General features: G+C 40.3%; 1 protein-coding gene across 1 annotated transcript in view; it reads right to left on the bottom strand.

Moving 5' to 3' along the window:
• Positions 1-22995, bottom strand: part of POLQ (DNA polymerase theta) — a 55620-nt gene that overhangs the window by 32198 nt on the left and 427 nt on the right. Inside the window, exons 2-11 of the mRNA XM_075720732.1 lie at positions 19874-20056; positions 18638-18768; positions 17068-17224; positions 12466-12574; positions 9577-9796; positions 7539-7683; positions 7295-7441; positions 5997-6209; positions 1788-1930; positions 135-339 (exon numbers count right to left, since the gene is read on the bottom strand). Of these exons, the coding sequence (XP_075576847.1) occupies positions 135-339; positions 1788-1930; positions 5997-6209; positions 7295-7441; positions 7539-7683; positions 9577-9796; positions 12466-12574; positions 17068-17224; positions 18638-18768; positions 19874-20056 (1653 nt within the window). The remainder of the gene's footprint in view (positions 1-134; positions 340-1787; positions 1931-5996; positions 6210-7294; positions 7442-7538; positions 7684-9576; positions 9797-12465; positions 12575-17067; positions 17225-18637; positions 18769-19873; positions 20057-22995) is intronic.

Genomic DNA, 22995 nt, shown 5'->3' with positions numbered 1-22995 from the left:
ATGATTCTTTAAAATAAAAACAAAAATGCACAGAAGTCCTCATTATAAAGTTACTTTGAACATCTACCCAGCTGCAGAACATTTACTGATTCAAAACTGCTAACTGCAATCACTGGGCAGAACACCAATGTTACCTTTCGCATCATTGCTGGAGTCCAGAACCTGAATGAATTCGTTTTCCAGCAGCCATGCCACACAAGCCTCGATAGGTCCAGTCTGTGTTTTGTCTTGTGCTTTCTCATTTCCCCACTTGCTTGCTTTCAAGCTGGATGCAAGAAGAGTGGAAGAAGCGTAGGTCTGCACATCATCTGGAGTGTTGGCCACTCCCCCCACTATGATCTGTTGAAGAAAACTACTTGTACATATTGCCAGAGAAGCAATAGGATGGAACATCAGATCACAGAATCAAAGAGACTGATCCATCAAATATCTAAGTTTTAAAGAACCAGTATAAGAGGGGAACATGAGGCAAAGCAACTGCCAAGCTTTAAGGCCTTTTCTTGGCAAGAAGTTAGACACCTTAGGCAGAAGTAAGAGGACTAAGCTATGGGAAAGAATGAATTATAAAATCTTATTTTGATAGCAGACATACACATAGTAGCAATTTAGATTTGAGACTAGCCCTAGGCATTTTGCTTAGCCAACATTGTGAAATACTTTTAAAAGGTTAGAACACAAACTGCAATTTTCTGAAGACAAAAAACAAACCAGGAAGGAGGAGTTCTCCTAAGGCTCTTCAGCTTACTGAAGTTTTCTCTTAATAAATGTGAATGCTATACCCCATCATTATTTTCCTGATTGAGAGTGATTTTTTCTTCCCCTGGGATTTTGTTTTTGTTTTTCACATAACTGCTTTTTCCTTGTAAGTCCTTTCCATTCGTGTGTCTTCCTTGAGATAGCAAGGTGTTTAACTAAAAACTTTCTTTCATGGTTTTGATGGATTTTTTTGCATGTTATAAAGCAACACCACTGAAAGGAACACATATCTTTTAGATAGCTCTTATGTAGAAAAACGCATTTAGAAATTCTATTGGTCTGCTAAAAATTCAAAACCTATGGAATCACAACCAAGTGCTAAGTATCACAGCAGTTTTCACAAAAGACAGTAGGAGTAGTACAGCAAACAAACTGTATTTAAAAAACCAAAGCTCAGTTCAAGCCCAAAAGCAACTTTGGAAAAGGAGATAAGCTCACCTATGTGGAATAACACCCTTTTGGTCCTTTTTACTCCTGTAGGAGCCCTACAGAGGAGGGCAAGCTAGAGGGAGTGAATGGGGTACCACACCAGTTGGTTCACCAAAAATGTATTTAAAAAATTTCAATCAGTTCTGTGCAAAAGAGGTAGATAAGTTGAGGGGGGAAATAAAGGACTCCACAAGGTTCTACAAATGTCATTATAGCCTAATTCAGTCTACAAAGCCTCTGGGATCAGTAATGTACAAGCATCTCCCAGTTAAGACTGTCAGGTCACACATGAAGTTTAAGACTCATTTATGCCTGCAGTTTGAGTATATCTAAATGCAAAAGCAAAGCTTAGTAACTCATTCGACTGTGCTCACATCCTGATCTGCAGGAAGCAGAGACTGAAACATACCAAACAAAACACTGAACACTGAAGCAAGCTGGCAGACCCAGGTAATTTTCTTCTGAAGCTGCTTGGGTTGACAAGGGAGGAAACAGAAGAATAAGAAAGTGCACAGAAAACATTTGATGTTGTCACAAAAGAAACCATCCTACAATTACAAGAGTGCAAGCACAGTTCTAATTCCTCTCCATGTGTCCTGTACCTCAAGTATTGCTCTCTTCATGCTAGAAGCAACACCTTCCCCTTCTCTTCTAAGCAAACAACTGCAAACAGGCTTGAGAGATCCCTGAAGTAGAGCAGTTCCTTTTGATCTTTCTGAGGGCTTGCAAACTAAAATACTCTCACCTATAGGGGAGGGGAAAAAAAAAAACCCAAACAAAAAACCGAGAAACATTAATGACATTAGTATTGCATCTTAACACTGTAATAGCTACATACAGTTCATCAAGGACATATTACTGTAACAGAAAACCGTAGGTAATTTTGAAAAAGCTAAATTAAAAAAAAAAAAAAAGGAGAGAAAACCCTTTGCAACCTTGAACAGTGTATACCCATTGCTATGTAAGAACTCCACAGATGCATAATACTTAAGAACTAAAAGCTCGGAGCAGGACAGACTTCAAAGTTGCATTAGGCTGGTCAGGGTCTTGCCAAAGCAGCTAAGGAGCTTCCATAGCCTCTCTGTGCATCTGCTTTGCTGCTGAACCACTCTCACTTCTTGTTCTGGAATTGACTGGAACTATAATATACAGTGGCATCAATTTTTCTTCTGCTGAAAAGATTTTTAAAAGCAAGAAGAAAACAGAAGCTGCACAGCACTTTGACAGTTTGTGTTAAGTCAACCAGCTTCCACTCCCGAAATGAAATAACACAGATACCAAAGTAATTCAGAAATCCAAAGTTATTAATCTAAGTAACTATGCATTCTCTGAGCTTTCATATATGCATATATATACACACGCACACACATAAAAAGTATCCTGAATGGTTTCCACTGAAAGTACATCTAAATATACCTTACCTTAAAATTCTCTATCAGACATTGTTAAATTAATCCCTAACTACTGAAATTCTGTGGGAGACAAAAAAGGTCCCAGAGCCATGAAACAAAAATAAAAATAATGGGCCAATTCCTTTAATGAGATAATAATACAGACTACCCATGGAAAATGCAGTGGTCACATAAAGGAGATTTTTTCAACAAAGCCATTACAGAGAAACTAGGTCCCTGGGAGACCTAGCTAGTTAGAAGCTTTGCCAATTGGCACAGGATAAATGAATTATGGATAGGACAAGCTTGCCTTTGACTAAGAAGAGAGCATTAGATTTGGATTAGCTGCACAGTAAACATCATGATAGATTTATGATAACTTGTTAAGATTTAAGTGTGAGTGGTGCAGTTGACACACCAGAAGGATGAGATATCATCCAAAGAGACCTGGGCAAGCTGGGGAGGTGGGCCTGTGTGAACCTCATGAGGTTCAACAAGGCCAAGTGCAAGGTCCTGCACCTGGCATGGGGCAACCCCCAATATCAATACAGGCTGGGGAAGGAAGGGATTGAGAGCAGCCCTGCCAAGAAGGACTTGGGGGTACTGGTGGATGAAAAGCTGGACATGAGCCAACAATGTGCACTTGCAGCCCAGAAAGCCAACCATATCCTGGGCTGCATCAAAAGAAGCGTGGCCAGCAGGTCGAGGGAGGTGATTCTGCCCCTCTGCTCTGCTCTGGTGAGACCTCACCTGGAGCCCTGCGTCCAGCTCTGGGGCCCTCAGCACAAGAAGGACATGGACCTGTTGGAGTGGGTCCAGAGGAGGGCCACAAAAATGACCCAAGGGCTGGAGCACCTCTTCTATGAGGACAGGCTGAGAGAGTTGGGGTTGTTCAGCCTGGGGAAGAGAAAGCTGCGGGGAGACCTTACTGCGGCCTTTCAGTACTAAAAGGGGGCCTATAGGAAGGATGGGGACAATCTTTTTAGCAAGGCCTGTTGTGACAGCACAAGGAGTAATGGATTTAAACCAAAGAAGAATAGATTTAGACTGGCTATAAGGAAGAAATTCTTTACAATGAGGGTGGTGAAGCACTGGAAGGGGTTGCCCAGAGAGGCAGTGGAGGCCCCATCCCTGGCAACATTCAAGGCCAGGCTGGATGGGGCTCTGAGCAACCTGATCTGGTTAAAGCTGTCCCTGCTCACTGGAGGGGGGGTGGGCTAGATGACCTCTAAAGGTGCCTTCCAACCCAAAGCATTCTATGATTCTATGAAGTCCACGTAGTCTGGACACCAAGGTAATTTTGGTAGTGGGTATCTTAGTAAGGTCCTAGGAATGTTACATTATGGTAAAACCGTAGCCGTGGTAATGTTATGGTAATTAGCAAATTCAGAGGTAATGAAAACACAACTGCACTTAAATTTAATGAACAGAATAAATACCACAAATGTAGTGTAGGTGAGTAACTGAATACAGGTTAAACACGATTACATAATTACAGGATGAAAAAGACATGCTCAGAGGATGTGTGAAACTTCTGACACCTGTTGACTATTTACTTTTGCCAGACCTAACTGTACAGAAGATAAACTGCCTGTAAGCATTATTTTGTGAAAGCAAAGCTTATTTTGATTTTAGCAATAAAGAACGTTCACTCATTTCATATTTGGGTTCTGACGTGACCTACAATTCCCTCTGAAAACTTTAACTCTTCAGCGTGATAAATCTAAAAGAAGATGAGTATCCACTTGGCTCTACATTACCTGACGGTCATTCAAGACTTGGGGGAAACCCTTTCCCAAGATGCCACTGAGAACTTAAAGAAAAAAAAAAAAAAAAGGAACTGAGCTGTTCTAAGATCCCTTATTGAACATTTCAGATGAGAGAGGAAGTCTAGGTTAGCATCAGACTAGACAAACACCAGAAGAGTGGCTATCTAGGCATAAAACTCCATTAAAAGCAAAAAAGGCCCTATTTCTAGGTTTTGTTCAGCGATATTGAACAGCTTTACCTATTTCACCTTGGGGACCTGACAGTTTTGATGAATGCAAAGATAATGTAATTTCATTTTCTAAAATGATATTTCTAAATTTCCATCAAATCAGAAAAAAAAAATTAAAAAATCAAAACCTGAGACAATCCAACACTACAGTGTTGGGGGAGGGGAGGAAAGAAGGAAATCAACCCAGCATTTATTCAGTCTGTCAGCTGAATTTCATACCCACATAAGGCATTTTTTCCAGCTGAAGTTGCTGTCCTCCAGTCTCCCTACTCTGTGAAAGAGTAGCAGCTGGTAATGTAGCTTTATGTTCTCATCCAAAAGACTCTGTGGAGTGGAAAAAATGGTACATTCATGAAGCTCATCAGCATAAAATCAACTGCTTACTGTGCAAAACACAGTCACATCAGAACTGTCAAAAAAGGGTACTAATTATTGTAACTTGAAGGGGAAAAAAAAAAAAGAAACTGCAAGGAATAATGTAACTTTACACCTGCCAACTACACTCAAGTGACAAAGTCTGGAAAATTTCAAAATACAGCACGCAGCTGCCCTTTCCTTTAAAACATAGGGATAGCTCAGACATATAGGTCATAAAATGCTCTGTTGCTATGCTACTCTGGCAAAACCAGAAAGTTAAATGTAAGAACAGTCTGCTTACATAGGGTTCCAGCAAGCACCAATCAAACCATCAGTAGGGCAAATCCCACTTCCTTCTTCTGTTGAACTTCTTATTTTCTCTTGTGTTTATACTTGTATAATCCAATTTTTCCAAATATCATCCATGAAGACAAATTTCCATTGCAAATTAAAATAACAGGCAGGATTATTTTGTTGAACATCAATCAGCGCCACTGTATGCATGAAGATACCATATTATCTATGAACTGCTGTTCATATTTCCCTGTCTCTCTGTCACATTACTACATTCAAGATCCATAAAAGTTATGGTGAAGTTTAGTGGAAGTTTAATAAATCCAAATCAGAACTTCAGACAACAGAAGAAGTTTGTCAAATTATGGTCATAGACTTTAAATGTATTTCTTACATTTTAGGCCTGTCCAATGAGAGTTTACTGTAAATTTTCTCACTGAAACTGTAAACATTTTAGTAAACTGACCATGGATCACAGAATTAAGGGAAATGAACAGAGCCTTAGAAGCTAACAAGAATTCAAAGGAGAAAATAGCCGGTTCCTGAAGTAACTGAAATGTAAATACCAAAGTAAGTCTCATGCAGTGAAAAGAATCCCCTGGGAATTACAATTTTTACTCCATTAATACCAAACAAATTCATCTTGATTAACTTAATCATACTGAATACCAAAGGAATTCATCATGATTAGTCACTAATTGCAAAGCACTGCCCTGGATTTAATCAGGTTAACACTGTTCTTAGAGAATGTTAATAAAGCCTCTGCTTACCCTCTGTGTCTACTCCTTTCCTGCCAGCCCTTCCAGCCATCTGCTTGTAAGTGAGAATATCCAGCAGTTTGCCACCAAACATGGGAGCTCGTATAATTACTCGGCGTGCAGGCAAATTCACTCCAGATGACAGTGTGGAGGTTGCTGCTAGGACTCTAATCAAGCCCTGGCGAAAGGCTCCTTCAATGATGTCCCGTTCATCAAAAGTAAGACCTGAGGAGAGATGACTTTTAGCAAACCCAGTAATGGTGAGACTGCATTTAAAAGCTAATAATATTATTGCCAAGCAAGGGGAAGAACAAACAAACTGAATGAACATTTGCCATTCAGCATTAGGAACTAGAGTCACAACACTACCTCAGTTAACTTCTTTTGAACCATAAGTGAAGCAAAATTTCACCATTAAGTTTTCATTATTCAATTGACAGTAATAGTTATAAACTAGCTTTTCTAAGGTGTTCGTATACATTGTAGCAAGATGAACAACTATTTACTATCTATCTACATGCACTGCAAGTAAATAAATAAATAAAATAAAACCAACAAAACTGGATGTAACAAACGCAGTAGGGAACTAGGATTTAGTCACTTGCCATCCTGACCCGGGAATCTTTCTTCATTATTTCCATTCTAGGTTACAGGTCTAATATGTGTCTTTCTACATTGCCTTGAGGGCTTCAGGCCAATTTTATTCTTGAAAAAGAAACCCACACTCTATAAGCATTTGGAATTATTCACCCTACATATTCAATGCCATAGCAGCTGTTCTCTCTTCCAGAGTCAGTTCTTTCTCTCAGTGGATCAACAGGTGACATGCACTATTACCTACTTAAGTAAGAAATAAAAGATCTAGCCAGAAGCGTTCATGGCACAAGCTCCTTTTATTTTTATTTTCATTGTTATACTTCTTCTATTTACTCATCTATTTCAGTATTAAGTTGAGGAAAATTGCTCTGAAATACCCCAGCAGCTTTAGGGACAACTTGAAAATGCTTGGGCTGCAAATCAGCTAATTTTTCAGGCATTTCACAAAACAAAATTAAGTTGTATTTAAAAAGTTGCTGTTATCCAACACAACAGAGAGAAGATTTATCCTAACAATTAGTGAATTAAAGTCTTCGTCCACAATAAAAGAATTTCAAGTTTACCTCTAACTGTGAGATTCTCAAAGCATTTTAAATCAGTCATAAACTACAGAAGGCTTCAAAAAGCAAAGGGTAAATTGCTGGTAACTACAGCAAAAAGGACCCATATGACTTGATCATTACAGAATTCAAGACCAAGATATTCAGGAATACCTGCATGATGAAATGCCACTCCCCATGGCAAAGTACGTTGGAGCACAGAGTCCAGGCCTGAGATAGAACGCTTTAGCTGATCCAAAACCTCATCGATCTCTTCTCTATCCACAACAACTGGGGCAAGGGCTGAGTTTTTTGCAGAACCTTGAGAGAGAAAATATTTTTATAGTTTCAACTAAAATTAATTTTCATTAGAGACACTGTGCATATTACAGTCTTCTGTTAACTACTTTTCTCTTACTCTCAGCCTGTTGCAAACTGTAGAATTCCCTGGCAATGATGTCCGCCAGCTTCTCACACCAGTTCTTGGATGGACAGAAAAGCAGGACTGAATGGCCATCACAAACAGTCTCATAACACAGGCTCACAACATGGTCTTCATCTCCCTGAATTAAGACAAAATATTTTCAATGCACTCTCACACTGAATGGGGTCTGTAAATGCTGTCATTCTTCTGTGTTACAGTAAGAATCTTCTACTTCAAGTCAGAAAGAGGAGCAAACAAAGAAGATGGAGCACTGTTATCTTAGTTTCTGTCTTGCTTTAGGAAGCCCAAGCACTAGTATGACTACATTGAGGACAGCCCTAGACCTACCCATGAACAAATCTAAGGTTTTATGTCTTGCTTTCACAAATCTGTTTCTAAATGAAGGCCACACAGTGCACAAAAAAATCAATGCAACCTCCATGTTGTGGCTAACAGCAGTAGGGAAGAACTAGGAAGAGCCCTGAGGGAAAACATCCCTCTACAGCAACTAAGGAAAACTTAACAATTAGGATGTCTCAGCTAAAAGCATGAGATATAGTAGTCTGAGCATCCCCAATAGATGCACCCAGCAGGCACTGTTGACCAAAGACTGCAAGTGTTCAGAGCACAGTGGAAGACTTTTATGGATACTTATACGGATGTGCATGCAAAACCCTACTGTTTACAGCTTGCCTTTTTGTTTTTAAGATCCTAAGGGAGTTCCTGCAACTGATCTGTTTTGCTTGGCTAAGCCAGATTCTCTTCCAGCAAACAGGCCAAAAGAGGAAGAGAAAAAAGGTGGGCGTATGGTGAGAAATAAAAAGCACTGAAATGCAAATGAAAACAGGGGAGCAATGGCAGGAACTGCATGTACACATCGAAAGCTCAGTAAGGATTCAGCCAAATTCAGCAGAAGTGGTAAGGTTATCAAGTTCCCTTTCCTGGTCCAGTTTAAGGCACAGAACAGAAGTCTGAAGGTCCAGTGATAGATTTCAAACCCAAGAGGATCACCTGGTCTTATAAAATAAGCCAACTCCCTTTAAACTGTTGAGTCATAAGCCTAGTTTAGCTCTTTCTCTCACTTAATTTAGTACCTATCCAAAGGAACTACTTCAAAAAATATCCAGAAAAGGAGATGCAACATCATCTTCTCAATATGAGCACATAAAAGCAAACTTCCAGATATTCTTGCCACAAACATTTCCTTTTGTTTCCAGGATCCTTTTTCTTTGCTGTGCCACCATGCTACTGACAACAATGTTTACACACGATGAGAACTGGGTGCAAAACATTCCAAAACATTGCTGGCATTCAGCCCATATTGTCCAACTACCACACTCATATTACACAGAGCATGTAAGGACTGGGGAGAGAATTCACCCTTCAAAGACTTCACAGAACAGGAACTTACAAGTAGGAAGTGCAAATTTCCCATTTCTACCAGTTTGGTTCTTCCAGATCACTACAGTAAATTACTCTTCACTTTTCATATCCTTTTCAAGCATGCAAAAGGAATAAATACTGAAAACAGATTCAGAAGAATCAGGATGGACATCTGCCTTCTAATCACTGACAAAACTAGACCATTTAGCAGTTTAACATAAGCAGGTTCAATACCAGATTTTAATGCAAATATATTCTCCCAATGATTAATGCAAATTCCTTGGCCTAAGCAGGAAATATTTACCTTCATTTATGAGAGCAAAGTAGATTCCAGAACACAAGATAGGGTGGTGGGTAAGGGGAAAATCAAACTCTTTATACCTGTCAAGTGCTCAGAAACAAGATAGCTGCAAAGTCAACTTTGTCTTCAAGAACTTCATGTGTGTGTTTTGTTTTGTTTTTTGTTTAAATCAGTATAAGACAAAAAAAACCCCCTGTCCTTAGTTTGAGCATACAATCTCTGAAGAAAACAACAAAGTCTGAATGTCATTTATTAAAAAAAAAAACCAAAAACCCAACAGTAGCTGTCTTTTTAACTTTAGCTGTACAAAATGTGTTATCCCAAAGCCACCGCTCAGAGTTTTGTTACCTTCAGTTGAAGCTTGGGCTGGAATTCTCGCACTAAATTCATGGAGGAGTCATAAATGTTGCTGCCAATTTTCACCCACTCCTTGAGGGGCACAGGGCGAAAATCTGTACAGTATAGCTCTGCATCTAACCATGAGGCTAGGAGTCCCAAGTTAGGGAGGGTAGCACTCATGCCTATTATCTGTATTCCACCAAAACTGGCACCGGTCATCTTCGCTTGTCTAGAAGTGGTTAAAAGAAGATGGAAGTTAGTGACAACACAGGCTACTGTTCTGGAAAAGAGCATTCGGAAAAACTAATTCAATCTACTTCCTTCGGGGGTCTAAAGTGCAAAGCTATTTTTTTCAACTTCTTGAAAAAGAAACAAGCCATACTCTACTTTTAGCAAACACAATGTCAGATCATGCATTGATAACAAGATAATTCAACTTTTTATCATTTTGAACCTAAACTTTAACCTTCTTTAGGTAACAACAGTCACAACCTGACTGCATATTTGGAGAAACTGAAAACAAATAAATAAATCACCTATTGCCTTGCCATTCAGAAAAACATAGAAATAAAGGAATGGTTCAGTCTCCACTGCAGCCTTTCTAAGTTTAAATACCTTAATTAAAACACTTCCATTTGTTTCAATTTCAGGACAAATAATACTAGACTGAAGTCTTCCTAGGGCTGGGAACGAAAGCCCTTAGTTCAGCAAAGAAGAAAGCAGCTTCAGTTCTCAAAGTCCTGAACAGCAGCTTCCACTAAAGGTAGTGAGAAGCAATGGACTCTTAACAGACTTGAAAACACAAACCATTAATTTAGATAACTAAATGTATATTTTAATTCAGGCTTTTACATCCACACAATAGTGGTTTTTTTATGCTCCTAAGCCTACGTTTAAAAGCTACTCATTCACATTGGACTGAGCCATAAATTGAGACTTTGAAAAAGAAAAAGGTCTAACAAATCAATGTGAGCTCAGAAACAGCCTGAACCTTCTTGGAAGATCCTGGTAATCCTGGCAAAGACAATACAGAGGAAACAAGACTACCCAGAAGCTGGACTGAAAAAGGGCAGTCACTGACAAGACAGAAATAAGGATGATGTGGAGAGGCAGACTCTCTTATCCAAGCTCTTCAAGTATTTGCTAGTACAGGTTCCCCATCTAGGTTGCAGTTTCCCCCCCCACAAAGCAACTTTTGACCTTCAAGGATTAAAAAAAATACTAGTTCCACAACACACTTTGACTAGGGAGGAGAAAAATCTGCTGCAGAATTTTGGCTGGGTTTGCAAAAGCCTATGGAGAAGCAAGGGCATCCATGCTGGCAACAGCCATCAGAGAACGTTCTCTTGGTGCAAAGACACAGCCTTATACTTGAGTGGGACATCCCCCTAACCACTTAAAAAGCTCTTAAAAGCACTGCCCGTTCTGATAATAGGACAGACTGGATAGTGTTTAAAGAATTTGGATAAAGTGGCTCCCATTAAATTAAAAAAAAAAAAACAAAAACCACAAACACACACACACACAGACTTGGAAGGATATTTGAGAGAAAAAGTGGTCTTCAACTCCAGGAGTCTCAAGTGGATTCTGAAACAAAAATAATGGCCACCTCCTCCATGTCAGTCAGTGGTACGGGGAACCCCTGTCAACTTGACCATGACAGAGAGATGAAGGATCTGGGCCCTAGCGCCTATATGGGGAAGGCTGAAGTACTGTGTCTTCCCAGGAACGTTCCTTGATGCATCTGTCCCTTTTTCCCTGAAAAATGTTTTCTCCTTCCTGCTTCTTCAATGGAAGGGAGGAAAGCAAGAGAGCGGTCCTGCATCTGTGCTGCAGCTACATGATAAGCCAAAGTAAAATGAGTGGCAAAGCCACTCAGGCTGCTCTGAAGTGTACTGGCTTCCAGGACTTATGGGGAGACCACAAGAAAATGTCAGAGTTGATTAGACCCAGAACATTGCTGGATCCTGGAAATCAGGATGGGAAATACTGGCTAAAATGTCTGGTGGAGAGCCAGTGTAGAAATGGCAGTTCCCCCAGAACTAAGTAGGTAGTCTGTGCTTAGCCCAGCACTGGTACAACTCACAAGACAGGAAGCAGCAGAGAAAACTGCCAAAATCTGGCTTTTGGTGCTAAGGGAACAGTTGATTTTGATTCCTCTCAGTGCCACCAGTAAAGATTAAGAAGGTCGATACACCATCTCCTCCATTTGCCTTTGTCTGCGTTCGGGCACTATGGAGCAGCTGGACAGTTTGGTGCTAGGGATCTAGATACTGAACTCTTAAAAGCCTCTAAAGCTGTTCTGAAACATTTAATCTGTTCCCCAGTGTCCAATCAGTTATACTAAAGCCAAGAAACCATGCAACCACTAGGCTATCACATGTTATAAGCAAAGCCGCAGATCACCCTGAGCAGCGCTAACTAAGCAGGATACTGGCACATCCTAAGTCTTCTGATCAATTCACCATTGACAAGTTAACAGCATGCCCACTCTTCCACAATACCTGAACCTTTCAGTAGGATAAATACCCCATTCCATGAAACACTGAAAAATTAAGCAGGGCAAGTCTGCTACCAAAAACATTAAAAGAAATCAAAAGTTTTTTAAAAAAATTAAATAGGCTAAAAAAGTAAATGAAAGCTTCAGCCTTATTTCTTTTCCCGAGAGAATGAATCCCACGGTAGCACACAAATTGAAAAACATGAGGAAAAGAGGTTTTGACTACAATGGCAGGCCCCTGAGAGGTAGTATGATGAGACCTTAATAACCAAAATAGTCTAGGTCATCACTCTTACAAAAACCCTGGAGTTAACCCAAATTTCCAATCACCCAGAGAACAAAATATTTAGAGTCATCCATAATTTAGCATTAAAAGACAGACATCCTGGTCTACCCACCGTTTTGCAACCTTCTCTGTAACATATCTAACTTTGGTCAGAAGGAGTTCCAGCAGATATCCTCGATGAGAGTCTCCCAGCATGTGCAACTCATCCACAACCACCACTCCTGATAAAGAGAAGCACTCAGGTCATATCTGACAAAACTCCAAACTAAGAACAGATAGCCTCGATCCTTTCATATTCTACATGATGAACTGAAATTTATAAGCAAAGCTGGATTTGTGAATACCAACACCACTGCAGCTTCTGTCACTGATTCTTCTAAGAAAGACAAATCATGACCAATGTCATAACATTTTACACCCCCCACAACCTCACACACGCACAATCAGCTTTTAAAAAAATAAAAATAAATAGGTTGAGTTGTTAGTCTGGCCACCACGCAAAGCAGTATTGCAGCATCTACACTGTAACCTCTCTGCAGGTAAAAACCCCCAGGCTTCAGAATATCTGGAAAGGAACATTCCAGCACCCAAATGAGCTAGTCAAAAGCTTTGTTGACATCACTGTCTTAGTTAAAAACATTACTCCTTACTAATACAGTAATGTCAGAAAAAAAAAAAACAACCCTAGAGCAGATATAATTACACTGGCATAGCCTGCTTCCTATTACATCTTTTCTCACTAACCAAACCTGAATGAGCTCTACTATTTAGCTTTGGCTTTCTAATGAAAAAATCCTTACATGACTGCTCTGTTGTCATCCTACCTCCTGCAAATGACTTTTTAAATCTATTAGCCACCTCCATCAAATTTGTAAGACGTGTAGAAATACTGAAAAGAATAATGTCTAAAAAGCTCTCTGAATATCAGCAGCTGGAGACAACAGGCCAGATTAGGGTCTCCCCTGAAGAGAAAACATACAGCCACTACAACTCAGCCACCCAGCACCCTTCCTGCACACATCCCAACTTGCAGCACTATGTACCCTTTCTGGCCAGCTGACAGGGTCACAGGGACATGGAAGAGGCTGAAGGAAGGTTTTTAAACAAAAAAACCCAACCAAACAAACAAACAAACAAAAAGCAGGGCATAGAGGACACCAAGCTTCATTAGTTCTGCTGCTGTGGAATTTTCATCTTTGGTGCAGCTATGTAATACCTTCCTGATGCAGCTAAAATAGCAGGAGCTTAAGGGCAAATGTGACCTTATATTATCTGTTTCAACGCTATTTTTCCTTCTTTTTTTTTTTTTCTCTCCTTCCTACATATGTTCCTTCTCTCTCCGTCTGTTTTCTCCCCTCTTCTCTTTCAAGCCACCTAAGTTAGAAAAGAGTGCTGCACTGCTTCATCAGCCTCTTTTACAAACTCCCACCCATCCAGTTCCTCTGTCTTCCTGTACTTCCTCTATTCTGTGCTTGCTTGTAAAAAATGGTAATTCATTGGTCACCAAATAGATATTTATTCAGCTACCAGAAGAAGCTTCTTCCTGCTTCCCCATACAACAGTCTGTCTGAATTATTCCAGCAGCTGAGACAGGATAGTGTAATCAGATATCTGCCAAAGTAAAACTCATACGAGTTACCGTTCCAGTCTTTGTGCCAAGTAGCAGCACACTTTGCTTCCTGAAGTGAAGTACAGAACAGTAGTGGTACCTACAGGCCAAAGCACAGGGAACGCCACTATCAACAGATAGTGTATGGGCCACTTGTTCTATACCTTCTGCTGCTACTCAGCTATAATAAATATTCAAACCCACGCTAAACCTGTGTACTGTATTACCCTGGCAGTCTGCAAGCTGGTGAGACCTGGCTGTCACACATGCAGAGTGCTCTCCTCCATTCAGGCAGTACTCAGAACACACCCACTGGGATAACACAGCAGAAGCAATCAGGCAACCAGTATTTTTCACTAAGCTATCCTCATCTTAAAAGGGAATTGCAGCCTAGGAGGACTACAGGTCCCAGCATGCAATGGTATTTTCTGCTCAACAACAAGCTCAGGACTGCAAGTGGGGCCAGAATTTCATCACACTGCATTGCTACTGAAAAGGAGGCTAGCCTCAGTCTCCTCTTTCTGTCTGCAAATTTGGTGTGTCCCTAGAAGACTGCTGAAAAAAACCTACTAAAAAGCACCTGAGAGCTATTGTACGTGTTTATTGTAGAATAACTAGGCTGCTTTAAGTCCACATCCTGTTTAAAACTAAAAAGTTCTGAATAACAGGCAGGAAGGATTTTTTTTTTTTTTAAATACAATTAAACTAGTAATTTTTTAATTTCAAGTTTAAATTAAGAAAAGAAACAAGTTAAGTATCACAACAGCACATTACAAATCCATTCCCAGCTGACATGTTGAGAAGGCAGCAGATTCTTCTCTAATCTGCTTTCCTAAAAATCTCTTTGGCATCCGTGTCAAGAGGCTGAACAACAAGAGGAATAGCATCTCCTGTGTACCTGGATGTTCAAAACTGACATACGTTATATAATGATTAGCAATACAAAATCGCTTTTAACTGCTTCATACAGCAAAGAGAGCTCTGCCAGGCAGAGGATTTGAGTTTCTCTCAACAATTTCCAAAGGCAACGTGAGCTATCAGCAGGCGGTTGACATCAACAAAAGGAACAGCTCAAGCTTGAGGTGGAATCCAGCCAGAATTGCAGTCATCTCCCAATAACTCGTCTCAAAAGATGAAACACCCTCATTACGAACTGGTCTAAATTTAGAATTAATTAGAAGATGAGGTACAATCTTGCAGTTTCAGACAAGCTTGCTTTAGGTGACAGTTAACTGGCATTTTCAGTTCATGCCTGTATTTTGCAGCTTTTATGAAAATCTATCTCCAAATAGAAAATTTGTCAATTTCTTACTTTAAAGATTATTTTTAAACTCAAATTTAATTTCAAAATTAATTTAAAATGAGCATATAAAGGAAAAAAAAACATTTTTACCCTTATTTCAGTTATACAGTCGTATTGGGGACAAGGGAAAACAGAGGGTTGCAGCAGAGGTGTTTTCAAATGATGAAAGAAAAACATCATGCTTTAAGGAGGTATCGGTGTTGAGGACACATATTCAAACTCAAATTTCGTAATCACTTGGCTGGTTATACTTATATGGCTCTTCTCAGGTACATTCGTCTTAGAGAGTACAACAAAATGCAGGGATGGAATGGAGGTACCAGCCAAAGGGATCTGGCATATTTAGCTTCTGAAAGATGGTATCATTAAAGAATACATTTTAGTATAGTGAGTATGCTTCCAAGGCACTCACGTCAACATAAATATGGACATCGTGACCCCAGTCTCTGCCTTATGCTGGCAGTACAGCTTGTACAGTGTGGTGACCTAAGATCAAACTAACCCTATTTAAAAAAAACAAAAAAACCCTAAACTAAGTAGCCATATATTGAAATAACTAACTGCATGATTGCCAGTTCTCTTGCAAGGGAAGGGATGAAGATATACATTCAAGAATCGGCTGCACGGCAGGAGCCTCAATTCAAATGAGCTTAAAATGCTTAAAATGCCATGGTCATCCACTCATCTTCCAGCCCACTGGCAGTCTAAAGCATTCATGGTAATGCAGCCCCTATAGATGTAGGTGTGAATGTATCATCCCATGATCTCACACTCTGACAAAACATGCAAGGCTTTATTTCCCTTATTCTCTCCTGTGTTTAAAAAACTCTTCTGGTATACAATGCTGCAGAGTATTATGACACCAGATGCACATGGAACAGCAGCTTCATAGATGGAGGTTTCAGAGCAGCTTGGTACTCATGTAGTTTTCCAGTTTTTATATTCTTAAAATAGCAACAAGCTATGTTACAGGCCAGGGTGAAGATGGGAGGGATTACTGTATAAAATATAACTGGGTATAGCTTTACTGAGCAGAAAGACAGAGAGAAGAACAAATTCCTGGTTGGACTGGGAATACACGGCTCACTCCAAGTGAGCACCAAAAACATGGGGCTTCTTCAGGTTTATATCTCCTCCTGAACACTGATTGAATACACCATCATCTAGTGGCCATCAGGGCCACGGTGACCAGAAGTCTACATTACAAGGACAGAGGGCTTTTAAGCGAACTGCAAGAGATAAATGAATGTCACAGCCCTCCTAGTCACCATGCCTACTAGTCACCATGCCTACCCAGAGGAGCCCTGTGTATTCGTTCCACTTATCTGGACCCAGATGAGCAGCAAACACAAATCCTCCTCTTCCTTGAACTAAGTGAAGATAAACCATGGATGCCACAATCTCTGTCCTGAACAAATGAACATACATACATACATTCTTGAACTCAAACATATCCCAGACCTTTAACTCAATTTCATTAATTAGAAGACATTTGCTAGCTATGGGAACCACTGCTTATTGCAGCTAACCACTGTCTACGGATTATCATCCATGTCAGACAAACTAAACCTGCAGCTTCTACCTACTCACACCCCAGCCACTGAGCTATGTAAAACAGTCCTGACTGCATTCCTAAATCCAAATCAGAGATGCTCTGAAAGAAGAAAAATTGCTCTATTTTTCTATATGGCATGTCTGTCACATACAGAACAGAGCAAATACAAAGTATCCCATGATTTCACATGTACTCGGAGTATGTAATAAACCTTATCCCCCACAATGGTCAAGCCTTAGTATTTTACCCAGTGAGTCCAATTTATTTTCTTCTATTAGTCTATTGATTAGACTGTTGGCTTTCTCAATGGTGCAGACAGCAACATCCAGGGCAGAGAAACATCCAGCAGGAGACATGCTTCCCATGTAGCCTTCAACTCTCACATCCACCTCCTCAAACAGGGCCTGTTTTTCAAGGATACAGAATGTCATGCCAAGGTTGCAACTCTGAATTCTGACCAATGCCTGCTGGAATCAAATAAAAGCCTGCATCCTACAACCACAATTTCTAGTACTTAAAATGCCAACTAATCAGATTAAAGCCATAGCTCAGCCAGTTACTGCTACTTTTTTTTCCCCACTGTTGTTTTTTATTTCCAAAGCAGAAGCCACACAGTACACATTGCAGGATAACATGTACATAACTGAGTAAGAGATGAGGACCACTGTTTTCTATGAAAACATTTACTATTAAGAAGGCTAGAGAACACACAGTGCAACAGTTTATAATACCAGTGGGTTATGTACATAGAAGTCTTGCTCCTTAGGAATCTGGGGCAAAAGCCAGATGTGGGACCCCAAACACAAATGTCACATCTCCCAGGTGAAAGTCAAGAAACGACAACTTCTTTTCTTCCACAGCTTTTTACTGCAGTGCCAAAGCTTTGGCACATAACACACTGCATTAACAAAAGGTACACATGTTTGAACCAGACAGGTAGAATACCATATGATTTCAAGTATGTGCAGCTACGGCCAAACCTTAGGCCAGGAGTAGTAGAACACAGCATCCATAATCCTCCAGCTTTACAAGATTAAAGCAAAAGTGTATCTCTATTATCAATGACTACAAAGTAGCTTTTGCACTCAGTTTGTAACATTTCCCAGCAATTTGCAAGGTTAAGATACCATCTCAGTTTAATAACACCCGAATTGTCTTAAATGTCAGAAACTATAACAGAAATGCCTTATGGTTTTGTATGTATTTTTAGCAATTGTTGTTACTTTGACATATTAGCTAATAGAAACAATATTTTATATGAAAGTCTTTCAAGAAAAAATGGTTTTGTTTTAAAAAGGCTGTTCCCACTGTAATTTTGTTTTTAAATAGTTGGGGCGAGGAAGCCAAGACATAACCACATTCTGTCAGACCACATTTTTAGCAAAGTCAAAGTGAAATCAAAGGCACAAAATTCTGGTGGAATACCCCAAGGAAAGCTAAAATAAAAAGTAATAAAAAGTTCCTTTCTGTTGACATCTTCCCTTTGTAGCTTTTCAGACAAAATCTCTAATTAGAAAATTCCTTGAAAGTTTGTATATTATAAATCTGTGAATAAATGCAAGTAACAATGCTTTAAAATTCAAAGCTGAAATAAAACTTTTTAATCAACTCCTTAAAATTTTTCCAAGTTTCCCTTTTTGGCTAAAACTTTCTTTATCTCCAACTTAGAACAAGAGTGAATTTTAAATTATCTACAAATCCTTTGTGAAACAACTTTGCAATTTTTTTTTTCTTCAAATCCATGCAAAATCTTCTGTTTAAAAAATGTGACCCAACAACTACAACCCATAAATTTACCCTCCTTGAATGCTACTTACCTGCAGATAACATTTTTTCTCTTTGGCCACAGAGACAAAGGGAAGTATGAGAAGGGCTTTCTTACGAGTCTCCAGGACTCGCTTCAAAATAAGCAATTCTGCAACAAGAGTCTTTCCAGCACTGGTAGGAGCTGGGGAAAAAAAAAAAAAAAAAAAAAAGTTGTTGGTTTTTTTTTTAATTACTTTTAAAGTTAAAAAAAAAAAATCCAAGGAACAAGCATCATAAAGCTAGCATAGGAAGCAGTTACTGAAGAACTTGGGGCAGGACTCTTCAACTGATGCCCCTCTCCCGCAGCTACAAACACATTTGCACCTAACCCCAATGAGGGTCAAGAAGACTGCAAAGTATTTCTCTTCTAGCCTCTTCCATCATGCTACCAAGGCTTGTGGTTCTCATCTCCGCTCCAGAAGCAACAGCAGCTCAGAGATAAGCAAGGGGAAAAAAACAACCAAACTAAAAAAACCCACTACAGTCTCTTGGTTGGACAGGAGACGTCAGCCACCACCTTACTGACCTAGCCCATAAACTATCTCAACCCCTCCTGGTTGGTAAACATTGCTGTTTGCCATCTATCAACCACAGAAAACTGTGGAGGAGATGCCACGTACTGGGGGACAGCCATTACCCAGCAATCAGGCCCAAAGTCTTCTGGAACCAAGTAAATAACACTGAAATCCAAGCCTAAGAAAACCACACACCCCTCTTCTAAGTTCTTCATCCTCCCAGTGCTGCTCTGGGACGTTCTTCCCACGGAGAGCAGATGCCCAAGTTGTCATTTCCCACAGATTTCTAGTCCACCTGTCCTATTTCTCTTTCTGCACACCACCCCCCATACACTATGTGAAGAGAAACGATAAAGGGACTGAAAAAATTAGATAGTAAATAAAATTTTCAGAAGTATTTATATCTAACATTGCTGTTATCATTCAGTTCCTGATTGACATAGTCTGTAATAAAAAAACAGAGAGTCATCATTAACTGACTTCTAATTATCAGCTTCTAAAGGAACATTAAGAGGAAAATGGGGAAAAAGGTCTCTTCTCACATCTGGAAAGGAGTCTCTCAAGCCAGGTCTGAGGTACAGTGGTGGGACAGATCTTAATGGGGTCTCCCCAGAAAAAAAAGAGGATCTTGACCTTTTTATCTGCCAGATCAACACCCTTTAGCACAAATATGTTCTTGTAAATAGCACTGGAAAAGTTAGGGGGGACAGGTTTTGTCAGATGTTTGCATACCTGAGTAAACTAGGTTCTTCCCTTCCAGAACTTGTCCGAGCATTAGGCATTCTGCTTGCCATTCAAACATCTGTACTACTCCCAGACTGTGGTATTTCTCCAGAACTGCTTTGGGAAGACCCCAGCTTGCAAGGAGCAACTTATCTGCTTGGTCTTCAGCAACATTTACCTGCTGATACTGCCCTTTGGGAGGAGAAAATAAAAAAGTCAAGTATCAACCTTGAAATCTGAGGTCACTTAGGTTATATACCTAAAGGTCAAAATTCTCTACAAGCTCCTGTATTATGAGAAAAGGTAACTAGAAACTATCTTCCCTATATTTTTCAACATTTCCTATGGATGTTTCACCATTCCTCTTATCTCCTGACATTTTTTCAGTTTTTCCTCCTATAGGGTTTTCCACATTCAAATAATTTCTTCACCAAACTCTTACTCTGATATTTGCTTTTGAGACACAGCAGCCATTACCAAATACATACTCAAATAGAGATTTTCACTGATTAATATAACAGCATTACAATATATTTGCCATCTCATCCTTATCCAGACTGTTTCCTTTTTAAATTATTGCTACAGAGACTTCAGTAAACCTCACAGATTACAGAACTACCCAGTCTTTTTTCTTCCTTTACGGATGAATTAAACAACCAACCTAAACCAAACAGGCAGCTCAAGCTACTCTGCACAATGCATGTTACTTCAGTTTATCAACACTGATTAGTATCTTCACCACACTGCCAGTTCCTCTAGCTTAATTAAGTTCCTTGCTGCTTATTTCTTGTCTTTATAACCTTAAATAATTTTGTGCTGGCTACAGATACTGAGGGCACACTCAATCCCCTCATCCAGATCGTTGATAAAGATATTAAACAAGACTGGCCCCAAAACTGAGCCCTGGGGAACACTCCTTGTGACCAGTTGCCAACTGGATTTAACTCCATTCTCCACAAATCTCTGGGCTCAGCCACCCAGCCAGTTTTGTAGACAGAGAAGAGTACACCTGCCTAAGCCATGAGCCACCAGCTTCCCAAGGAGAATGCTGTGGGAGACCGTGTCAAAGGCTTTACTGAAGTCCAGGTAGATGACATCCATAGCCTTTCCCTCATCCACCAGGCAGGTCACCAGGTCATAGAAGGAGATCAGGTTGGTCAAGCAGGACCTGCCTTTCATAAACCCATGCTGGCTGGGCCCAGTCCCTTGGTTGACCTGCACATGCCTGTTGAGCATACTCAAGATGAACCGCTCCATAATCTTTCCCAGCACCAAGGTCAGGCTGACAGGCCTGTAGTTCCCCAGATCCTCCTTCTGGCCCTTCTTGTAGATGGGCGTCACATTGGCAAGCCTCCAGTCATCACGGACCTCCCCTGTTAACCAGAACTGCTGATAGATGATGGAAAGTGGCTTGGCAAGCTCCTCTGCCAGCTCCCTCATTACTCTCAGGCGGATCCCGTCCGGCCCCATAGACTTGTGAGCGTCCAGGTGGGGTAGCAGGTCATTAACTGCTTCCTCCTGGACTATGAGGGCTCCATTCTGCTCCCCATCCCTGTCTTCCAGCTCAGGGGACTGAATGCCCTGAGGATAACTGGTCTGGCTATTAAAGACTGAGGCAAAGAAGGTATTAAGTACCTCAGCCTTTTCCTCCTCCTTGGTGGCAATGTTGCCCCCCTGCATCCAATAAAGGATCATTCTCCCCCACACTGATACAACTTAGCTCTGAAAGCCTTGTTTCACTTTGTATAATCAAAGTACCATAGAAATACTAAACAAGAAGTTGAGCACCATCAGGAGAGAAAAGCAGTATGCCATGAAGCAGAACAGGCTTCCCGAGGGGAATTTAGAGGAGACAATATTTGTCTATCCTAAAATGTGACTAATATGGCAGAATTAGGATTCAGAAATGTAAAAAGAAAAAAAAACTACATGATGGGATCTCAAGCTTCTTTCCTAATGTTAAAACGAACAAACTACATGTAAAAGATGGAATGAGTAAAGGATTATGCGATTCTGCTGTTTGAAGAGTATCTGTGGATTAGCACTGAACGTGAGTTTGAAAACTTGTACCTTAGGGGTTGTTAAAGATCTATGTACAGAAGTATATCACTGAAACTAGCCTCTTTTTTACCTACTAGAAAATGCTAAGAAATAGTCAAAATGAGGAAGATACACACTGTTAGTTAAAAGCACTGGGCATTAGATTTCTCTGAAAGAAAACCCTTCCAGAATGTGGGGCCAGTTGGACACAGGAGTGCCGCTTATGGAATCATCTTTGAGGAGTTGTCCTGTGGAAATATGTACGTTGCCTGGCTCAGCTCCATCCGCAGAAGCTGACAAGTTGTATCTTGCAGAACATAATCATATCAGGGAGATGATGCAACATGACTGGAGAAGAGGCTGAGAGATGTAAACGTTTTAAAGAGTTACAGAGAAATTGCAAAACGAGATGAAGTTACAAGACGTTTTATAAACATCTTGATTTTAAAAGTTATATACATCTTGATTGCTCTCTTGACTCGAGAGCACAATAAGCTGGTAAAATGTTTTGCATCTAGAAGCATCACTTTAAGTGGTCCTGGCTGGGGGCAGGACCACTTTATATGACATCATGCCACAAGATGTTCATATAACACCTTGTATATATAGGTAAGATGTCATGTTAAAAAAACCTACTACACTTCTCTGCATTTGCAGGTATCGGGGCACCAGCCAGGACCACTTAAAGTGATGCCTCCAGATGAAATACATTTTATCAGTTTACTGTATTCTTGAATCAACTTAATAACATAGGTAAACCTCGCTTCATAAAGCAAAGAATACAGACTATACTGATTGTTGTATTATGGTAGCACCTAGAGGCCAAGTCAAGAATAAGGCCCACTGTCAAACGACATCCAATGGAACGAGCCCGACTTCAAAAGCGTGCACAGAACAAATTTTCTTACCTTCCTCAACGGAACAGCGAACAGGGCAGGAAGATCCTTCGACTGGTATTTGTACGCTACCACCCTTGTTCGCACAAAGACGTACCTCAGCTGCAGCCACTGCCCTCAAGGGACGAAGGGACGGGCGAAGCGCCGGTGCTTCCGCCCGCGGGCAGCGAGTCCTCCCCGGGGCAAAGGCCCCGC

Source organism: Pelecanus crispus, chromosome 1 (genome assembly GCF_030463565.1).
Source record: "Pelecanus crispus isolate bPelCri1 chromosome 1, bPelCri1.pri, whole genome shotgun sequence".
Classification (NCBI taxonomy): Eukaryota; Metazoa; Chordata; class Aves; order Pelecaniformes; family Pelecanidae; genus Pelecanus; species Pelecanus crispus.
This window is presented reverse-complemented; position numbering and strand designations above follow the sequence as displayed.